A 23,578-nucleotide genomic window follows, 5' to 3' on the forward strand; every position below is an offset into this window, starting at 1 on the left:
GATTGCCTTCGTTTCGCTGGCCCAGTAGCTATGGTTTCCCTGAACTTTACCGCTGTTCGGCTTCTTCGCGGATCGCCCTTCACAATAACGTATTGTGCCAGCCAGTAGTCCCGCAGCTCTTGCAATTTTTAAACGGTAGCCTTTGTCGATTCTTCCGGTCTGTCTCACCGGACGAGAAGGGTACAGGAACGCATCAAAATTTCAGACCAATTTCTTGGCCTATTGTTTCGCGTCGTAATTGGATCGCGTCTCGAGGCTCGAGCAACCCTTTTCGTCGGCGTTCGGCTAGAATTGTGTCGCGGCAGGATTGCCTTTTTCTCTTCGAATATCATTATCTCGAGAAAGCGGACTTTCCTATGAGGAAGATGATAGCTACTACCGATAGTGCGGAAGCGAATAGGTCTGGAAGACGGCTGGGATAACAACTGGTAGAAATTCATCTTTCAGCAGGTTATATAACGTAATTATACACCGCTATATTTTAATATGTGGCATAATTATGTGTTATTAGAGTCCCTATGAGAATAGATAATATTTACAACAAGGAAATTTAGTCTATTTCTTATAAATTACGTAAAAAGAATTTTTATCAGCTTACCAGATATTAAAATAGCAACTTTCAGCAAAGCTTGATAAAAGGCTTGTTCGCGTTCATTGTAATAGAGTAACGTCGACACATCGCACGTCTAGTGGATATTTTCGAAATGACCTACGTAGGTTCGTTTCTCTTAGCGGTCCATCTCTGTCGGATTTACTCGACCGATCAAATATTCCAATGTCGATCTATCGGTATTATTATTTTTCAAAATAATTAACGTCGATCTATTCTTCTTCTCTTTAATTGCTTTCGATTAGCACGTAGCGCTTTCCAGTTGACTAGCTATCTAATTAATATTCATTGAATTTAATACCCATCTCGCACAAAATCAATTAATTAAATTTTCATAAAGATTCCATTACCGCTTTCATCCGGTCTGTTATAATTAATATTGAATCAAGGTTTTACTCGCACAAGATCGGTTTATTCAACTTTTGTTACGAACTCCGACACGTGAAACACGTTGATGACGCGATTATATTTATTCGCTTAAAAAACTATCATCGTCGTATCCTTCGTTTATACGATATATAAACACTGTTAGAAAAAGTTAAAGGAAACTGGGACGACGTACAAAGATCCTTAACGAAATTATACGACGAAATCGAATTATCTATATGGCCATAAAATGTAACACCATGTTACAATAGTCGCATACCACGGTAAGTCATGGGAATAGCCAAAGCAACACTTATGGTTTTTATCTCCGTGTAAATAGCCCTTGGGTCGGTATCGGTATTTGAAAAGGCCGCGATGGTAAAAGACGTCGGAAAAGTTAGTGGAGCATGTAGCCGCATCCCGTATCCGGCGAAACACCATACCAGCCAACAACTGCGACTTCTGGCCTGCCACGAACACAACAATGGAACACCATTGTGGAACAGGTGGTCACGAGCCGTTGATCTTCCATCAGGCACCTTTAGCGACTAGGCTAAGGTAGCGCAAGGTGCTTTCCGAATTTACGATCTCCGATATTTTTTATCGTCTCGTTCGAGTGCTCGGCTATTACCGCGACAAAGTTGTAAAAAGTTGTAAAAGAATAAACTAACCGACGATGAATGCTTTTATGACACGGACTGGGTACATAGGAAGGAGGGAAAATAACTCGGTTGGATAAGAGAAAAGAAAGAAAGTTTTCTTCCTTTTTACTCTTTATGTGCTAGGGAGGAAAAGTTCGTATTAGCAAGCTGTGCATGTAGTGTTTTACGTAACTGGATACGAGGTATTGGACACAACGAGATAACTTCGTCGGAGCAAACAGTAAAATTTCTTCCCTTTTTCTCCACATTTTTCCATTTTATAGAGGATAAAGAGTCGTTGGTTTTTACGCCCTGGGTCCGTGCAAGTACGTACTGCTGCTCCAGGCTTCCGGAGTGTTAAAGCCGTGGTCATTAAAAATTTTATCTCGACGTTTTATCAGCGTTGCAGGTAGCTTCAGTAGGCATAGCGTGATACAACGATGCCGATTTCTACAAGCTGATTTTTTATGTAACACGCACGTTGTATTTGACCGAGCCAGCTACGCGATATACGAAAGATACATCGGTCGTCTTCTCCCACGTATTTCGTATTGTTATGAACAATCAAATCGTTAATGGGACGCGCGCGAGTGATTCGACGTCGATCGAAAGAATCATAAAATATCTGCGAACGTCGAATGGTTTGGCGATGGCGAGGGATTAGGGCGAAAGTGTGCTGACGGAATGCAGGAAAATTTACACGGTTGCGCGAGCTTGCTCCGCGACATGCAACAATGGGCCTTTAATTACCCGCGATTCGCCTGCGCCTCTATTAGCATGCAAATTGAGGAAGTCGAGTAACGCGGCTCTACACCGCGTGCAAGCAAATATAAGAGAGAGAGAGAGAGTAGAAAGATGACGGAGCACGACAGGACGAAGAGAGCAAGCTGCAACTCGAAAGAGAAGAAAACGAAGCAGGAGAGTACGAAGAAGAACGAGGAAGTAGAGTGGAATAACGAGGAACATGAGGAAGTGGAGGAGAACAACGGGGAAGGGAGAATCGTGGTGAGAAGAGAAGATAGCGAAAGTGAAGGTAGAAGAATGGAAGTGAAATTTTAGAGATTCGGGGAGAATGTGATACCACGCCCTTAGCACACCGTGACTCTGCAGCTAAGAATTTCACATTCACCAAGCTGTGACGTTACGGGTCACTTCACAAACCAACCCTTCCAACTATGTATACCGAGAATTTCAGTCGCTAGCTAGACAAAGCTACCTGGAAAATTAAATATGCATACGTCTATTGCATATCGACGTTCGTCAACTATCTCTGATTTAAAATAGGAAATGAAATAGTATCATGAAATTATAATACAATCGATTTATTATCTAAAGAACTCTTATTTCGGCGCGATCCATTCGAGGAATTTATTCTGGAATATAGTAACTTCGACAGGAAACGACAGCGTTGAACAAGAAAGTTAAAAGGTCCGGTCCGAGTGTCCGTGCCGGAGCTAAAGTTTATTCCGAAAGGTGCTTATTAACTACTTACGTAACTAACTTTAGATTTTACATAGTTAGGTTTAAAGTTAGACTTAGAATCAGACTTGGATCGTAATTAGATTTACGCTAGAGCGTGGAATCGCGGTAGATTCGAGAGCGCGTTCCTTTCGAAGCAAATTTTCCTCCCTCGTACTCGGATTCATGGTAATGTGGAAAAGAGAAACCGACGAAGATGCCCGCTGTCTCCAGGACAGTTTGCATACGCTATCGCGTGCCTGACCAAATCTAGACCTCTAGAATCGTCTTCCCAGTGACGTCGGCATTGGAAACGTAAGCTAGGCGCGACATTTGGACGCCAAAAAATGGTCGAGAGTCGGATTCCCGAGATTTCCTGCATTTTCGAGCGACGCGTCCGCTTCGTAGTTGATTTATTGCGCTAGAAAAGGGGCGACCTGCGTTACAATGGTCGGAAAATACCTGCACAAGTCTGGATGACTAGTGTCTATAGTCTAGCTATCGTACCTCGTCGGTTACGTAACAAAAAAAACGGGAGGAAGAAGAGTTTAAATATCGGAGACATAAATATTAATGATTCGTACGTAGATGAAACACTGTTACAATAAACGATAAAAAAGAGACGGGGCATGAAGCTGAAAGATGAAAAAGAAGGAACGGAGGGGAACAAAAGATGGGGCTAAAGGTGGATAGAATGGAACAGAAAATATTTACCGCGCAAAAGGCAGAGGAGGAGCGCGTTTCTTTGAAAAAGCTGAACTTTTAGAAGATATAAAAGTTGCTTACAAAGATGAGTGAGCGAGCATAGTGGAAGCTGAAGCAACAGACGCGAATGAATAATTAAACGACGCGAATACTTTTGAAAAACATTGAAAAACGAGACGAGCGTAGAACGAACGAATAATAATACACGTAAAAAAAAAAGATGAAACTGTCGCGAAGATGTTATACAACGAAACTCGATCCATTGAATTAAAAATATAACGAAATACGTCTAACCGTGAATGAGATTTGCCAAGAAAAAGTAGAAAAAGAACGGGGAGAAACGCGTGTAAAGTAATTATCATGCGAAGTGGGTACTGCGAACGATATCGACACCAGCAAGAAAGTGGAATTATAAAAATTGCGAGAAAATAATGGAAAAGAGCGAAATAAATAGAACGGGGATAGATAAAAACGAAGGTGCAGAGAGCGAAGAAGGAAGGTCGTAAACAGAACGGAAAGAATGGCGAAACTCGAGTCGAAGGGAAAAAGATTAGCGATACAGGCGTGTAAAAGTTGAATGAGATAAGGAGAAATGTAAGGTATACAGTGTTTTCGACGAGAAACCATCGATCGACGTGTCGTACATATCGACACGCCATCTTGGCTATGAATGTGCTTTGCCTCGTGCATCATGGATGCATTTCAGAGAGAGAGTACCGCGTTTCTCTCGCCTCGGAATATCCGTGACAAAATGCGATCGTTTCAGGCTATTCCATACCTGTCGATACACGAATGAAAGAAATACGTGTTGTACGTGTTACGTTGAAACCGTGGTTCAGGCTTTTCAAGGGATTCGTCACGGGTTTGAAAAGAGCAATGGCTGAGAATCAAGAATATTCGAATTTGTTTCTCTCTTGCTTCCTATAGTCTATGACTAAGTTTATTGTCTGTTAAAACTGAATGAACAGAGTGTATCGGAGAGAGTTCTGCATATTCAAAGGAGATCGAAGTAAACCGGTTTATTAGAACGAGAAACTTTCTGCGGAAAAGTACGGATCAAAAAATAGCATCACGGCCATTAATCCGCTAGCTGGTGCTAGAATCACGCGAGCTACTAATTTCGTTCTGATTTTATAACAATTTTTTTTACAATGGTTTTAGCGATCGTCTGCCTCCGCGTTCCCAAATTTCCGCACATCGAATCGATAATATGAAATAGAACGGCGAATAAAACAGATATCTCTGACGCGTTCGTATGGTTTGTCGAGGCAACGAAAATGGAATTGGCACGTTATTTTCCTTTTTTTTTTAAGGCGGCAGCGATGGATAAATTTAATTAAGTGAAAACGCGGGAACGCGTTCCGCAGGGAGAATAAAGCGCGATAAAGTGGCCACGCACTTTACCATAAGTACTAAAAAACAAATTTATCAGCGACAAATTGGAAACGTTTCACGGCAAATAAAGCTCGCGTCGCTTTGTAACGAATTGAATTGCACTCCGTTCTACCGTGCACTTCTTTCTCGTAAACCTGTAGAGAACGAACTCGTAACTGTTGTTCATCCTTATTCGTGCTAGCGTGGTCATCGTCCGTCGTTTGTTATTTAATTGCCTTCTATGTTATCGTACACCGTTTCAGATTCGCCAAGCGTTGCGATATTCTTGAAACGTGTAACTGAAATTAATTAACATTATCTTGTACCTAGATTGCTTTATTTATGGAAGTACTCGGAATTAAAAGTAAAACTATAAGATTCATTTTGAATTGATTGGATTTCATAGAAATTATTTAGTCGCGCTATCAAAGTTTCACACGCAGACTATTATGGGTTTCTTTTGCGCGTTTCGAACAACGAACGCTATTATTTGTAAAACATGGCAGCTGAAATTTGCTTATTCGATAAATTCTCGTGGAAGAATGATTAGAAAATAGTGGCTCAACGTTAGAGTATTATCTTGTATCGCGACAGTAAGAGAGACGTATAATTAAGTAGAGTTAAAAGAGGGACGAGTTGCGATCACGGTGACACGTGTTTCACGAGACCTCATTGTACAAGCGTGATTCGTTGTTTCAAATAACTGTACTGATTTTGATACCCGTGTGCAACAATTATACCACGACTTGATCGTTAGACGAAGTATACCTAATAATGATAATAATATTGTTGTTGATATATTCATATCGTTCGTGCATGCTATTCCTTATTTCCTTCGATAGATCATACGTTTCGCGTAGAGAATTCTTTTGTTCGTTCGCTATTAATTTCTGTGGATCGTGATCAGTATCTCGGTCAATAAGCCCCCTTGATCACATCGCCATTTAATTATCATCGTCGAATTCATTCGAAGGAACGGCGCCCTGTTTCAATTCCATCGAATTCCATTTCTGCGTGATGCGACACGATACACTCGTCAGAGTCGAATTCATATCGATTGGAAATTCTCCATTTATTTATTATTCGATGTCTACTCAAAATGCATTCGGTTAATTTATCGGTTCGAGCTGCTGAATTTTGTGATCTGGCGATGAAATTCAGCCCGACCGTGGAAAAATTCTATTCGCTGCATGGATATCCCGTTCGATGCAGAATGAAGAAAAACAGACACGCCGTGCGTATTACGAACAATATTTTTCGAGCTAATTGAAAACCGATATATTTCTCTTTTTTAATCACGCGAACCACTTGCTTCGTATCTGGTGCGTTGCAGTTTCACGGATATAAATAGAAACGTTTTGTATAAATGGAAAACGAATCGCTGCGAACAAATTGGGAAAAATAATTGAAAGAGAAAAATGAATGTTAAACAGACATTGCAATTCCTTGCAAAACATTTTCAACGTCGTTGTATCTTAATTCAATACGGTCACTGGTATTCCAGAATAAATAACATATAGAATTTATTAATAACAGATGTCGCGTTTCGTATATAATTACCAAGCTTCTTCGTAAATAAAACGAGTTGTAAAATAAGAGAAATAAGTTTCGTTAGATTTAAAATTCGGGAGCAAGAGTCACACGAAACTAGGCTCGCATTTCTCGTAAAGATGCTGCGAAATAAATGGCACTATGGCCCAATTCTCCGGCAGTGAATGGCACGCTCAGAATGCAATGGTTTTTTCTATCATCGTGAGAAGAGCAATCCAATCGGCGAGGACAAAGAGCGCGAAAGTGAAAGGGTGGAGGCGGAAAAGGCAGCTTTTAATGCGCTGCTTCTAAGTCGAGAGTTCTCACAAGCACGCCGATTGAACAGTTATCCGATACAATGACGACTGTTGTGCAACTACAGCTGGCCGAAATGAAAAAAGTTGGCCAGAAACACCGAATGCTATATCTTCGTCAAAAATATGAGTCGTGTTACAAAAAAAATGCACTTTCTAAACTTCCACGAAAAACGCAATCGTTCGACTAAAATAAGAGACGATACGAGAATATTATTTTCTCTCTAGCTTTTGTTTCTATATTTCCATAATGCGAGCAATATTTTCATTAACGATGATGCTTATCGATATATCTTTATTAATAACTGTTCTCGAAGGGCTTGTAACATCCATCTACGAAGGAAAACACCGTTAAGAGGAAAATTAAAAGATACTGAATCACAGGATACTTGCTGAGACATAAAATACGAAGAGCGTTTTTAATTTACATAATGAAGTGTTCCATATAGCGAGAAGATTTTATCTGTTAACGTAGCAAGTGTGCAACCAATGTATAATAAAAATTTAATTATGAAGATATAATATAATAACGTAATAACGTAACGAGAGTTTGAATTTCAAACGAAAACGATAAAAAGATATACCGTAGCAGGTAGCGAGTATTTTCAATGCATTAAAGGAAAGGAATAAAAGATAATCGTGCTTTATTAGTAGTCCTGCTGCTTTCATTTCGTTTTATACCCGTATCATAAATTACTCGGGCCTGGCTTTCGTATGTTCTTCAAATGAAATGAAATGAGATGAGCATAAAATAACAAATAAATTTGGCGTCTGCGTTACTTAGGCGTAGCATAATCAACCAATTTAAGAGTGGAACGAGCGCCGAGATACACGGGTCACAAATTGTGAAATATACGTCGCGTAGCGTAATGAAGAAATGTGTCCAAATGAAAAGTGATCTTGTTTGTCAGATCAAGAAGGCAAATAAAATTCTTCGTACGAGAGAACGTCGCACGAAATGAGAGCTCGTTCCCCGGCCGGTCTAACTTGTATTAATTTAATTGACATATCTCGAGGTCGACCTCCTTTGAACGACCGTCTAAATGATTCCTACGAGGTACATTGAGGATGTAGCTTGTGTGCGTATGAATCATTGCCTGCTACAAAATATGGTAGAAAACACCGGGAACTTTTATTTTGCTGTAATTTTGGAAACGAAAGGATTCAAGAATTAACGCTATATATCTAGACACATTGAAAAGATGGAAATCTTACAAAGTTAAATCTTATAAGAACCTCTCGATGTTAGTGGAAACGTTCAAATATCAGGAATTCGTAGCATTCCTGACACTTGGTAAAACTCGATTGTCCCCACACAGTGACAAAAGAAACGCAGAATCCAACGAAATAAGGAAAAGGGAAAAGAAAAAGAAGAGTGAGACAAATGTGGAATGACGAAACGTCGAATGGTTCACATTCCATTTAGTATCGTGTCATCAGGTATAAACGATACGGACGACGGTGCGAAAGCTTTCAACACATACACTGTATCGACGTATACACGTGCTCCCATTGCGTTCACTGTCTGTAAATGTATTCTATAATTAACCGACTCTTAATTGCATTCCATCGTGTACTCGCTGTTTAAATATTTGCATCGAGAATCATTCATTGCCCCAGGAAATGTTCAAAATCGTTTAGTTTGAAAATAATTCATATTTTAGACGATCGTTCGTCTCAAGGAAATATCTGTGTATGAAATGTCGTTTCTTCCATGTCTGAACTCGACGGGCCGATACTATTTGCTAAGTTTTCTATTACCAACCAATCACTATCCACGCTAAAGAACAAACCTACCAGAAATGAACAATTCACGTTTGACTAGGTTTCTACGGAACGACTGAAAATTTAGTAAGATGGTAGCACAAATGAATGGAGTGACTAGGTCGAAGGAGAAACGACTTTCGTGTTTACGAACTGGTGCGCGGTTTCAAGGGTTTATGACACGTCCATCGTTATCAAACGCCAAGACCAGCCCAGTCGTTCGTATAGTACCCAGAAATGCTGACACTCTGCGACCATAAAGCCATTTCTAGGCCCTGACATCTGGCTCGAACAGTCTTCTGTAAAGTATTGATTAACGTTTTCCTAGAAAATAGCCTAGTTTGGCGTCCGTGTCATAAACCCTATGATCTCGATAGCCAACCTTATCTATCGCAATTCAGCGGAATGTCGTGTCAGGTACAAACTATAGGTGTAAAATATCGAGATTAAAGTATTATACCTATATTTCAAGAAACGACATTTTGCAATTTCATATGTGTATGCGTAGTCGTGTTTGATGGGATATTTATTTGCGACAAAATCGTCCATAGCCTTAAGTAGCTAACCGCCATCGAATATAATTAGCTTTTCAGACTGACATCATTTTTTCTTTTAAATTCACAGTGTCCTTATTGTTGGTCGTCGTGGCATGGCTGAATTCACGAATTCTTAATTAGTAACAATCTCGTGCGTGGGAGGACAGATACGGGTCGGCGAGGGCAAAGAAACTGGAGTGTTCGTGTATAGTACACGTCCACGTGTGTGCCGCTTCATTCACGTACGGTAGTATGCATGTGTCTTGTAATGTCAATTAACCGTACTTCAGGCAGGCGTTTTTCATACTACGTTACAGAAATGAAGCTGGAAATTTACGTTTACGTAGTCTTATCGCATATATCGTTCGCTTGTGATCGAAAAATTTTGCTTAATATTTGCAGTAAACAGAGCAGCGTATACTGCATCCCAACGAAGATACGAGAAAGTCATCGAGCATAAAAGTCTTAGGACTAAAAGTAGGAAAATAATGAGGGAAAAAACGAAGGAAAGTCAAAATGTCCGCGTTCAGAATTAAAACAAGCTGCGGTGTTGAGACGAGTACCTAGTGTCAAGTGCTAGAACGAACTAGGAAGAAAAAGAAAGTCAAGGCTTATGACGCGAACGGTCTTGCTGCCTTCGAAACATACGGCGAATAAATAAAATCAAACGTAGGAAGCGGACAATTTTCACGACGTTTCTCCGCATGATTCCGCATTTCCTGCCTAATCAGCGTCGCTTCGAAACTTTACCTCCGTTCGAGCTACCACGAAATACTCTCAGATCTGCTCGAGTTCAATCTCTAATCCACTAACGTTGCCAAGTATAAGCTTTTAACTAAAATTTCTTTTGGCAAGGTTTATGCGCCGGAATGTAAAGTCGAAATCGGGCGGAAACTGATCGCACGATCGCCAGATGCTTCTACAAAACATTCCAGCTGGTTCTTCAACTGTATATAGATCAAAGCCAGCGAGGTGAATCGTGTCGCGAACCAGGTCACACGTATCCGCGTTCCTTCTCTTTTTCCTCCCACATTTCGCTCGAGCTTTATCTTCAAAGAGACAATAGATCGCCGAAGTCGTACAAACATTCTCGTCTCCGAGGTATGTCCCTAAGCTATAACTATAACTGTCATTTTACTTATCTTGTTTCGTAGAAAAGATACCGAGGCAAAGGAATAGCGCAGATTTCTATGCACGCAAAGTGAGGCGGTTATCGTAGAACGATCAGGCAGGGACTTCGTTTTCGAGGAAATCGAGTTTGAATATTTGACAAGTATACTGAAATTTTGTCAATCCAGTTTTAAACTACGAAAACGTAGAATAACATTTTTTCGTAAAATGCTTCATTATCGGTTTTTCTTACCTAGACGACATCTAGTCAAGTTGAAGTATACTTGACAAATTTTCAAACTGGACTTTTTCAGAATTGTAGAAAAATTGTATTCCATATTTTCGACTTATTTTTTTTAGGTGAAATCAGTCACTGCCCGGTTGTATTACGATTACCGCCTCACCATGTGCAGCGCTTAAAAATGAATCTTTGCAAACGAAAATGCAGTACGAGCGTCAGAAACGATAGCGTGTAAGTAGAAAGTGACGGCGTGATCAGACCGGAGCGGCCGCACGCGCCGTCGGTAGGAGGGTCTGGCAATCATTTGGTCAATGACAATAAGTGGCAGTGACACGGACACGACGATTTATAAATCGATAGTCGGAGGGACATCGGATTTATGTAACGAATACAACGACGTCTGGTTATTCTAATTCCGACGTCAAATTAGAGAAGGTTCGACTATAGAAGCTTTGGAATTTCAATGAACGAGACACGGTCGATGCGAAACACGAGATAAAAGTTCCGCTCGAATTTTACTTCCGACATTGCATTCCACTGCAACTATTCTCTCTTTTTCCCCGACGATTTTCATGGAAATCGTGACGAAAATTTGCATCGCTGCTGATTTTGGGTCTGTCAGATTTTATTTCACGCTTTATCTCGCGAATCGCTCTTATCGATCGTTACCGAATGCTCTAGAGCACGCATTCGCAACCTAACCACAAAGCGTTCATCTTCGTTACCATTGATTGGATAGCTATCAACGAAACTATAAACTGCGAGGCATTTTGAACAGAAACGAACGAAGAATTTAATCGTTCTTCGCGATATAATGTTTCCACTTGGATCGTTTCCTATCATTAAGTAACATTCAGTAAAATTTCAATGTAGGATTTTAAACGCTTCTCAGCTTCTTACTCGACGCGTTATCGAAAATGAGTATGTAACGGGTAGCACGCTATCCTCTAATTGCTAGAATAAATAATACAGAAGGTAAAACGTCGTTTGCGAGTAGGTGTAAATCGAATTGTAATTTTCGTTGCAGATTCCGCGAGGAGGTCTAACGAACGGTGGAGATGACTGGAAGAAGAAGAGTGCCACTCGTGTTAAGAGCATGCACAGGTAAGGATACGTAACGAAGCTGAATCGATCGGTCGATTTGCGTAATTCATTAACCGGTAAACGCATAACGTGTACTTGCATTACGTTCTTTTTCCATTACTTGCCATTTTAATATCTTTTATTTTAAGTTTTACGCTGCAGTTGTCGATAGTTGTGATACTAAAGATCATCGACACGCTGTACGAAATCTAATTCGCGTGGAGTGCGATAGAATATAAGCGAACAGAAACGTACACAGACTACACAGGTAATTTATCTGTATTACCAATTTGAGATTATTGTTTCTATGCGATCGAACCACAGCTTAGCACGCACGCGTTCTATCCGAAACGATTCTCCCGCAATATCAAGATTTCATTAACCTCGGTGATTTTTCTTAATCTAGCGCTTTCTACGGAGCTCCGCGAGAGCGTATCTGTCACGATTGAGAAATAAATGGTCGCGCAGCAAGGATTTCGTCATAACTTTCACGCGCGCGTAACTGCACGATCCGCGTTTCCGTTGGACCGAGAATCGAATCGCTCGAATGCATCCTGTTGCATCGCGTAAAGGCTGGCAATCGAGGGCGACTACACGAACCACGCTGCTCGGCCATCAAGTACTGTTAGAATCGCCATGCCGTGCCGGACTGCAGGCTGAAACCGTAACACTCGCCTTGACAATACGAATTTACCGTTGCGCTCGAACCAAGCCACGTCGTTCAACTTTCCTCCGGGTCTCCGGTGAGTTCATTTCGCGTTCTCAAAGATCGAAACGAGCAATTTTTGAAAACGTGGCTGGCTATCAATAGGAAATTATACGTACGTATAGGGGAAAGTTACAGGAACGTAATCACCGATTAATAAGTTGATCGCGGGATCGATGTGAAAAAGAAATAATGGTGTCGAAATCGAAAGTCTCCTATATCCGTTCATTGTGTACAAATCGAAATCGAAAGTTTGCTTTCGGCGTTTCCAGCCGAATCCGTATTATTACCGGATGATCCGTTCCGAACTGATGACTCTGCGAAGAATGCAAAACGAGAATCGAATCGGTTAAAGAATTAGAAAGCGCGTGGTTCGATGCTTACGTTAGAACGATTTTTGGACCGTTTCAAAGAACGTTCACCGACAAAGGCAACATTTCTGATTCCCAAATATTCTAATTTCTAATTGCCAAAAGCGATTTAATCCAATCGCGAGATAACTAATTCACCAGTGTTGTACGTATAATTGGAATACAATTATCTCTGTGCGAGTAACTTCTAACTTATTTTAATTTATTCCGTCTGATTGCTTGTTAATCGCGAGTTTCCAAAGCATCGAACTAGCCAACTACCGTAGAATATGCGTCAACATTTTCTAGCTTCATTGCTATTTCACACTTCGTTCGTTATTCGCTCCTCTCTTAGAAGCAAGTTTCAAGCTGGAATTCGCAGAAGCGACAGAATTACTTCTACAACTGTAACTGCGCAACACTCGATCGTCTTGCTGAAAGGGATGCTGAAAGAACGCCATCGAACACGATTGAAACCCGCGACAGAAACCTCGTAATCGTACCCGCCCATGTACACGTTTTCACGTAACCTGTCCACATCGGTAGAGGTCAGGTGCGCATACTTAAATCTTCTGCATAAGCCCGTGGTCTGTTTAACATTCAGAGACACGCGAACATACACACCGCGTTGCATACACATTTTTCCATCCGTCGTAGCGTAGAATGCGCGGCAAACTACATCATAGAGGTTCATGAATCGTTTCTCGATGGCTGGCTGAGCAATTCCCGGCCAACCGGTTTTTAGATCCATTAAGAGCTTCGTCCACGCTCTCCACGGTCATTTTTATTTCAACTCACTGTGAGAACCAGTCACCGTTGTCAATACCCATCGCCTGGCTCGGCGTTTGCACGTGTTCATCGCTGATACGTCGATCGTCCGCGACACTGTTCACGGTTCACCGATTCAACGATCAGCCCCTCGTTTACTGAATTCAAGATAAAGTGGCGATTAACCCTTAACGGTCGATAATTTCATAGCAATTAACTCGACGTATACTTAACTAGAATTATCGGTTGTAGAATCCAGTCGCTCTTGAAAGGAACTCGTGGCAGTGCCTTCGTTTATAAAATTCTCTTCTCTTTAAAAAATAATTTATCCGTTAAACGTTTGACTGCGTGGAACGTAGAGTTTATGTTTTTTCCAGCAATTTTCCAAATGTTCGTAAACCTAAAAATAAGGTAATAGCAACATCATGAATAACTCTGAAGAAGCTAAAAATACGCATTCTCATTCTGTTCCTGATATTGTTATTAAAACATCTGGTCTTTATCGTAACAAACGGTATTTCGTTTAAGAAAGAAGATAATATAATCTACGTATAATGTTGGCGTAAATTTCGATATACCTTGCAGACACGTTCGAACCACTTAACAGAGAAACACGTTTTGTCGAAGAATACTTAGTGACGTTACTAATCGCTCAAATATGCCTGCAGCGAAGATTTAAGACAGTTTAAGCGAAGGTTTACACGAAATATACGCGCAAGCTCTTATCTCCCAGTTCCATTCAGTTTGTTATTATTTTACTGTAATTCCTGTTTATCCCGTCTAATTCAACTACAGTAACCATAAGCGTGATTGTAATCACAGTCACACATATGCGTACATATACACTGCAGCACGCTACTAGTTTGATTTACGTAATTGCTGTAGATAACAGGAATATGAGAATCAAATACCACTGGCATTGGTTAATAACAAAATAGTCCGGTTTACGCGAATATTTGGAAATCTCGATAGACGATGCAGTGGCAGAATATTTAATCTGGTATAATTCTTTTTCTATTTTGATATTATTTCGTTTGTAACCTCGATACCTAACGCTGTCTAAATCAATGGCTTCAATTTTAAAGTGCGATCTACATATTTTAAAGTTACAAACATTCTCGACAAATTCCGAACAATTTAAAACTGATCGTCCGGTGTTAACCGATATGTGTTTCAGGTGTTTTCCTGCTGCTCTTCAGCACGGTCGCCGTGGACGCGACGAAAGACCCATCGTCGAGTTCGGAGAAGCTGCTCACCCCCGACGTATCGGAAACATCGATATTCGAACAGAACAAGACGATCTTAAACAAAATACCATCGAGGGACGAGTCGGAGTTTCTCTTAGCAGAGTCGAAAAACGAAGCCGTCGGATCGTACAACTCGACTAAAAGAGGTTTCGAAACGGTAGACGATAAGCTCGTAAAAGATGCCAAAACGGTGGACAAGGAGAAAGTGCCAATGCCGATCGACGAGGATACCGAGTTGCAAGGAATCAGGTCGCGCGACCAAGTCGACAGATTATCGACCGTAGATTCAGCCAACAGCGGATCCAAGCTCGAGGAAATCGTCTATGGAACTTCTGGGAAGAGTTCTAGCACGAAAACGATATCCGAGGACGCTTACAGGCTATCCAGAACCAACGGTTTGACCACGGTAACCGCGAAACCGGCGCTGGAGGAATCAAAAGTCGACGAGACGAAGAACAAAACCGGGTTCGTTGAACGCTCCAACGATACCTCGAGGCAGGAACCAAGAGAAGTTAAGAAATCCTCGGAAGATGGCTTGGAGCTGAAAGAGGAACGCGTGACAGACACGAAGGAAGAAGCGACGAGTTCCTCGAAAGAGGCGAGCACGGATTCCGGGCTAAAATCAGAAACGTTTAACCCTGAGAACGAGTCAGCTCCGGAAAAAGTTCGTTTCCTCGGAGAGTTTCAGCAAAGGAAGAAAAAGGCGGAGGGTCCGGTGAAGAACTCGGAAGTTCCGGACTTAAAGGAGGCCGACGAGAGAAAAGGGGAGGACGTGTCCGTCTCGTTGATCAATGACACGTACGTCAACTACAGCCACCGTTCGAAAATCTCGACGGAGAAGAGCGTGGAGACCGACTCGGCTGACAAATGGACGCCTCTCGAAAACGCGACAAATTTTATCACCGAGGAGATTCCGGTGACTCACGAGTCGCGGCATCCGAAGGAGGAGGTGGAGGTCGTCGGGAACGTGACTCAGCCCGTGATCCAGCGGTTTATCGATCGACAATCCCAAAATTCGACGTCAAAGGACGCTGGCCTTGCCAACGAATTAAATCGAACGTCGAATCGGGACAAGGACTTTTTGCGCGATTCTGCGAACGCTAACGAGACCAGTCACGAGAAACAGCAGGAAATAGAGGAAAAAAATCAGGAGAAATTGACGCGGCTTACCACCGAAAGAACGAGCGAAGAATCTTCCACGGTTCAAGGAATTTCCAGTCCGGTTCCCAGAGGAAGAACTATAGCGTTCGAGTCTGCAAGCTCGAAGAGAACGATCGTCGCGAAGAAGAACTCCACCGACAGATTCGCGGACCAGAAACCCTATCCTTACACGAAATCGCCTAAAGAGTCGCTTCGTAACGCCAGTAACCAGCTGGATGTGACCACGGAAGAAGCTTCTGCTTTGGAGAACACGATCGGCAAGGGACAGTCGGAAGAAAAGTTCGTCGTAACCGAAGGTTCGGACGTGTTGGAGAATAGCATCCAGCAGTTTAAGCCGACCTATTACGAGAAAGTAAGCAACGAATCATCGACCATCTCGAGCACCGAGGTACGCCCGTCCGTTCAAATAACGACCGCGCCTTTGCTTAGATTAGAGGAAACTAGACCGACGAATCAGACCGTGGTCGAGAAATCAAGCGAACAGAAGGGCATCGACGAGAGCGGAGAAAAATCGACGAGCGCGGGAAATGACGTTTCTCGGTGGGCTGAGAGCCGCGAGACCTCTGGGATGGGGAACGTCGATGTGACTGGAAACGGGATAACGGAAGTCAGCGTGAAGCCCGAGAGTGGCGATAAACGGACCAACGAGGTCTCCTTGCAGGAGATTACGGTTCGGACAACGCCCACACCTTTAACAACGGAACCCGTCGAACCGCAAACGGACCTCGGAATGCTCTCGAACGCGGACGTGCAGACGAACGTAGCTGGTTCTCTGCTGATACGATCCACGCTCAACGCCACCGAGCTCTCCACCGAGTATCCACTGATCAAAGGGAATTTTTCTGACGAGAAGTTGTCGATATTCCCCACTACACCCACGGACACGAGCACCGTCAAAGTAACAACGGACAGTGCCACCGTCTTGCCCACGACCAGCATCGAAGAAACTTCCGTAGGGAACGTCACCGAACCACCAACTGTCTCGGACGCTAACGGAACCAACGAAATCCCTTCCGGTGTAAGTGGCACTCTCAGCCCCGAGGAAACTTTCGTACCTACCACTACCAGCGTCGAGTTCGAGTTCGTTGGCCTGTCCGATTCGACCACTTTTCTCTGGCGGAACGCTACCGAGGAACCACCCAAGGGACGCGATTTACCAAACGAAACTTCCGTCGTGCCTACGGTTAAGGATTTACTCGCAAAAAATACGCCGAACGAAGGCACCACGACAGTGAGCAACGAATCGACCACGGAGAATACATCGTCGATCAGCGAGACTGAAATTCCTGCCACGAGTAATCCAATGACGGACCGGACGATCGTTCCTACGTCGATACCGAGCCAAACGATACAGTCCAAGGACGAGTTTACGACTCGGCCGAGTTTCGTCGACGAGGAAACCGACAGCAGCTCGACCAGCCTGCATGAAGTTGAGAAAACGATAGACGTGACGGATTCTTGGAGCACCACGAGCGAAGAGAATGTCGCGACGACCACGATTAGAACGGAACAGACGATTTCAAAGGATTCCAAGGATTCCTATTTCATGGCGAACGTTACCGAGTCCCCCGTGGAATTCACGTCGATACCGAACGTTTACACGACAGATGCCACGCGAGTGGCTACTTCCAGCCCCTTTGTCCCGATCGGTCTCGAGCCAAGGACCCCGGTTTCGAGTAGCACGAGCCCGGCAACCGTTTCCGACATACCGTCGGTCACGGCGCACGACGCGACGGTGTTACCCGACCAGGAGGAGATTACGTCGCTAGTTCGAATCGACGTGGAAGGCACCTGGTTCGACGTGTGCCCACAAATGGACAAATTGAGGCACACCCTGGCGAACATTTTGACGTCCGGGATGGACAAGTGAGTGTTGCAATTTCTTCCTCCTTATTTATTCGATAAGTAAAGAACTCTCCCACTGTCGAATAAATTTGTCAATTTTTTATTATCGCAAGGAAAAATTACGCACGAAACTGTCACGAAGCAACGAATCGAGTGCACGTGGAGTAAATAAATTTGTGGAATAGGGAGACTCGGAGCTTAGAAAGTACCTGACCTAGTCGATTTTCATCGGTATCTCGATATAGAGTAAATTTATTTATAAAGAAACTCGCAGTATCGTGGGTCTAAAGTAAATCTCACGATAACCAGCGGCACGTAGCCGAGAGTTTCCGGAACCGTGCGTTGCTTTGAGGTTAATACACGTTATAATTTCCTCTCGACGTCGCTGGTATATGTTTAACGTTTAACAGATAGTATCTTCGTCGTCTCCCGTTACAGGCCGGTATCCGACAAACAAATTATTTTCCATCAAAATCCGTGTCAGGAGCCACCGAATACTACGCCATCGTCGTCCGACATGCCCATGATGACCATCTTGATTTACGTCATCGACGAGGTTGGCAAGTTCGACAGCACTATGACGAAAATGTTGCCCAGTTTGTACGAGGATTCGCGAGACCACGTCAAGTTCCCGATTACCGTAAGTTTATCGCAATTTATAGCCATAAGAGATGTGTCGACAAAATTTTACAACCTGTATTTGCATATATATCTGTCGTTGATAATTTATACAGAGTCAAAATCTTAATATTTTCTCACAAAAACGATTCTATGCCTTGCGATGTTATATTTGAACGGCGTAATTTTATTTCTACTTGTATAAATACAGATGATACTTGTCTTCTTGGTCGAAAGTGAACAAAACTTGAGTTCAGTGTCGCATTGTAGATAATTAACCGATGTGCATAATACAATTTAGTTAACGTGTTCCGCCGATTGACCCACTCTTTTCAGATACACAGATTTCTTCTGGTACAGGAAAAGGGTCCAGATTCCGGAAACGCGATAGCGGTCGTCGTGGTCTCCTCGGTTGCCTTGATTTGCCTGGTTCTTCTCACCGGTCTTCTGGTAACGATTTCTTTTATTAATCAATACTTTTTACTTTCGTCGAAGATAAATAAAACGCACTCTGCTTTTCATTTGAACGTTCGATAATGAATATTCGAATTCTATGGAGATATTCACGCCTTGTCGATTACGATACGGCCAAATCTCATTTGTTTCTTAAATTTTTTCTAACTCGAGATAATTAACGATAATTAACGAACAAGTGGCTTTTTTCATTTTGCTTGTTAAACACTCTCGTTCGTACCGTACGATCTGCCGTCACTTTCGGACGGATGAATATCCTGTTCACCCAAAATCAACTCATTCCTTTACATTCGCGTCGAATCGATGATTAATCTCGTCGATACGTTCGCGAGTCAAAGAACGCGAAACTATTTTATCATTCGTCGCACGCTTATCGGCTGGCACCACTCGCACGAAAAAGTAACATTCAAGAAAAGAGACTAATGAAACGAGATTCCCAGTTACGCAGGTCAGCAAAGATCTATACTCTCTGAAAAAGGCCTCCTCCTGCTTGCATTAAGCTCATTTCGCATCGTGTTACGTATTCATCCGTCCATACTTGTGATTTACTTCCAGTGTACGTAACATCTAATGATAAATACATGTGCGTGTGCGTGTGAGTGTTTGTACTTCTACGTCCGTGTTCGTGCCGCTTTTTCACGCAAAGATACAGCGTTTTTTTTAGTTGTTTAAAAAGGGTCATGTCGCAATGTACGTAGATCTGTATCGGCGAATCGGCATCAAAATTAATTTGCATCGATGCAGACATCGGAATATCGAACAGAATTTGTTGGGAAATAAATTTCCTCGATAAATCGGTTCCTCTCCATTAACCACCTTTTCACCCATTTCTCTCTAGTCTTTGATCTTTTGCTTTTTATAATTCCCCTGATAACGATAATAATAGTGGAGTTGGAAACATCAGACATTTTGAAACACGTGTTTCGACGTTGGTATCGATGCAAATTTCGCGAATCTTAAACGTCGATGCATCCACTGCGACGCATTTCAAGTTTGAACGTGTAGACCGAACTGGATGACTACAGATACGTGGAGTTTGTTAGAAATCTTTGCCATCGAAGAGAAAGATATATTCTTTTCTACAGCGAATTACATTTTTGCATCATCTATCAGTTAGTAGCATCGTTGTTAGTATTAGAATTATGTATACGAAAGATGGAATCACGATTTTGAGATAAATTGCAATAAATCATTTTTCACAATGAAATTATCGGGAAAGTAAAAATACAAAAAGCAATGAGAGCGTAACGAAGACGAGGATAATTTATCTTGTCTTGGCAAATAAGGGCAACTGTGCTACTTTCGTTGATAGTACAAGAAAATTGCATATCAATCTAACTCTGTCACTGATCGACTACGATGTAACGATCGCTCAAGATCAAAGGAAGGGGAAAGAAATCGCGAAAACGCGTTTCAATTTCCTATTTAAAAGACGTTTCCGGTCGAGCGTGAAATTCTTCATAAAAAAAAAAAAAAAAAAAAAAAAAAATGGACAAAATCATTTGCGGTTCCAACCGCGAAAAGAACGATGCACCTCGTCGCTTGTTCGCTACAAAAGACACGATGCTCGTCCTTGAATCGGCTATTAGACCGAGCAACCATCACCGCTTCATTGGTTTTCGCCTCGTGTATTTCATTCACGCGTGTTTCCATGTCGAAACCGATCGTCGGAACGTGTTTCGACAGAAGAAACACACAGCTTGCTGCACGATGTTTCAAGATTGTTTGCTTCTCACGTAAAGAACAATGCGAATTAACATTAAAAAGGTCCACCGAGAAATCGGCATATTTAATATTTTATTCCTCGGTTTTCTATGTCTCGTTCAAAATAAGGACAATTTAAAACAGCAGATTGTTCTTCTCGATGATTGTTTTTAAGATATGACAGGATTATGTCTAATGTTAAGACGGAACATGATCCTTGCCGATATCCTTGATGAACGTTGAAATTACGAGACTAGCGGCAATCGCCGCTGCAACGAAAACGAGTTCTACCGAGACTTGTTAATAAACGGAGATATTTCTTTGTTGCACTTTCTATGAATTTCCCTGGAAACTGTTTCGATGATATTCGTTCGAAGTGTACGCAATATTCGTTGGTAGAGAACAACGGCTACTGTAAACTCCGTGACCGCGAGCTTACACTCGGAGAATACAAGTTTTCATATTCTAACGCTAGAAACTTGCGAGAAATTTCGAGCGCATTTTGTACTGTCGCTAAAATCACCTTCTTTCGAACGCTTTGTTCCACGAGTGGTTAGTTTGCAAAATGATAGAATCGTGTTTCGCAGGAAAGTTTAGAGAGCAGATGTGCTAATTCGATGGAATATTATTTGCAGTTTATCATGAGGAAAAGGCAAACGAGGTTTAACTATGGCGAACGATGTCGTCCCGTGTCTTTAGACGCTTACAGCCTTGACAGTGTTTCCGCTTACAACAGCGTCAGACGCAAAGGTGTGACGAGATCTTCGAAAAGAAGCTATGGGAATCCAACTTTCGAGGATTCGGTAAGTTTCATTTTTTTTCTTTTTTTTTTTTTTTACGACTTTTTGTTAAAGGGAAGAACGTATTTCCTAAGAAATAAAGTACATATTGCACGAAACGGCAAACGGATAAAAATATCAATGCAAATGGTTCCGTTTAAAATGTTTTGTTTCTCTTTCATAAAAGAGCAAATGCAGGAAACCAATGGTACAATTACTTACCCACGCTAAAGTGGTAAAAAACGAACTGGTTTGTTTTCTTACAACTCAACTTTCTATTAGGTAGATCAACCAGAACGAAGACAGACTTATGCTCGTGTCGTAACTCGAAATGTAGGACAGGAACAAATTGAGAATATTTTACTCGCGCATGCTTTTTGCGCCTTTTTTTCCTTAAAAAACTTCCGGATAAATGGAATTTCATCGTTTAAAATCGTCAAAACGAAACAATTTAGTCGTTTTTATCCAAGCAAAATAAATCGATTATCTAATCTTGTATCGTCTTACGTACAAAAGCATTTTGCTTTCTAACGTGTCCTAGCCAAACGTGTCTTTCTTTCTTTGTAGCATACGTTTAACACGTTCTTGTAAATAGAAATTAACTCTTCAGGTATCACATAGAAAATTGTTTCTCCGTAGTACTTTCCCATCGAATTATCATAAAATAACGTGGCATTATTTTAGACGTTGCAATTAGAAAACTGCAAGGAAAAAGTGCAAGGAAAATGCACTGTACGTTATCCCAGGTAATCTTTGACAAACGTTTAAACCTTTCGAAGGATAAAAGTCTGTGTAGCAGCGTTGTGAGAAATAAAATAAGTATCGTCAAGCATTTAACGTTAATCGAGTTGAAGGGAGAGTGTCTCTTAAATCGTTAGTTTCTGATTACTAAATTTTCTTCCGCATATTCATCTCTTAATGGGACGAAACGATTAAACCAACGAAGGAAATTAATTCCACTGGAATTGACGAGGAGATGGGGCATGAAAACGAACGGTAGTTAGAAGATCCGAAAGCTCGGACGAAACTCCGCTCAACTCGGTTAACGTTGCAGCGAAATACAGGAAAATCATATTTCTACAAAACGCGTGTCCTCGTTGCAGAGCGCCATTCCGTCTCACCCGTTGAACTTCGCGGCCCTTTCATCCTTCTGTAACGACGTTAACGCAATCAACGAGGAATTCTCCGGTATCCCACAAGTTTCAGCGAAGATAGACGAATTGCCTGCTGGGGCGGAAGTGAAGAACAGATACGCGAACGTGATACCGCTTCCGGAGACCAGAGTGCTCCTACAAAAAATCAACAACGATCCTCTTACGGAGTACATCAACGCCAGTTACGTTCGGGTAAGCTGCCTTAACACGGTTCCGATATTACTTTGATTCCTAAGTACATTTTAATGCTTACGATTGAAAGAAACCAATTGCCGACGAGACTCTGTGGTATATCGAGTAAAGGCGAGAAGGAAATAATGTAATCTCGTTGCAACGAAACGTTTCTTTTCATTCTACTCTTACGTTTCGTTCGAGCGAGTACTTGACGCGCCCGGTTCATTCATTCTTGTTCTAGCGAACAAATCATCCGCGTGATCTCGGAAAATCAGCTTAATAAAAACACTTGGTTGCGTATCTCGAGCGATCTGATCGTACGTGAGTAAGGGTTAAAGCAGCGTTTTGTCTGCGTGAGAAAAAGGATGTTGCATAATGCATTACAAAGAACACGAATGACTATTGCGTAAGCTGGAAGCACGGCAATACGCGGAAGCAGGACGATCGTCAACACCTGTTTCCATCGAACTACTAGAGCATTTAAATAAATGCACTGTACCGACAAAAGCGATGGTTAATCGTTGCTTTGAGAATAAGCAGGCGATTTTTCTAAATGTAATATTGCTAATTAATTCAATTAGTCCACTCGTTGTTGAAAGATGGAATGAAAACACAATGAGATTTCATATTGCCAGACACATGTACGCACATACGTATGTTGTCCGCGCTCTTAACTATGATTATTTCACCTATTGCTCATTGTGTTGCTTATTTATCATTTTCCAGAAGTTAGTACTGTTACATAACAGTACAGACACTGTGTTCATCGGCTATTCCAACGTTTCACGTTTAAACAGCCGATTTCCATTTATGAACAACTTAAAATCTCATCGTCGTCTCGTCATCCTACCCCATAACGTCCCGTT

The 23,578-nt window shown here is 41.9% G+C and overlaps 1 protein-coding gene across 6 annotated transcripts in view; it reads left to right on the top strand.

The window, feature by feature from the left end:
- Positions 1 to 23,578, top strand: part of LOC138185797 (uncharacterized) — a 50,359-nt gene that overhangs the window by 21,083 nt on the left and 5,698 nt on the right. For 3 of the 6 annotated variants that reach the window (XM_069125004.1, XM_069125005.1, XM_069125000.1), the window contains 6 exons: positions 11,677 to 11,753; positions 14,734 to 17,830; positions 18,248 to 18,449; positions 18,764 to 18,877; positions 21,241 to 21,408; positions 22,488 to 22,730. In XM_069125004.1, coding sequence (XP_068981105.1) covers positions 11,708 to 11,753; positions 14,734 to 17,830; positions 18,248 to 18,449; positions 18,764 to 18,877; positions 21,241 to 21,408; positions 22,488 to 22,730 — 3,870 coding nt within the window. In that variant the 5' untranslated portion in view covers positions 11,677 to 11,707. Of the gene's footprint in view, positions 1 to 9,386; positions 9,546 to 11,676; positions 11,754 to 14,733; positions 17,831 to 18,247; positions 18,450 to 18,763; positions 18,878 to 21,240; positions 21,409 to 22,487; positions 22,731 to 23,578 lie in introns of all 6 variants that reach the window. The other 3 variants (XM_069125001.1, XM_069125003.1, XM_069125006.1) reach the window with 3 other exon arrangements.

Source organism: Bombus flavifrons, chromosome 12 (genome assembly GCF_040668555.2).
Source record: "Bombus flavifrons isolate JBK064 chromosome 12, iyBomFlav1_principal, whole genome shotgun sequence".
Lineage (NCBI taxonomy): Eukaryota > Metazoa > Arthropoda > Insecta > Hymenoptera > Apidae > Bombus > Bombus flavifrons.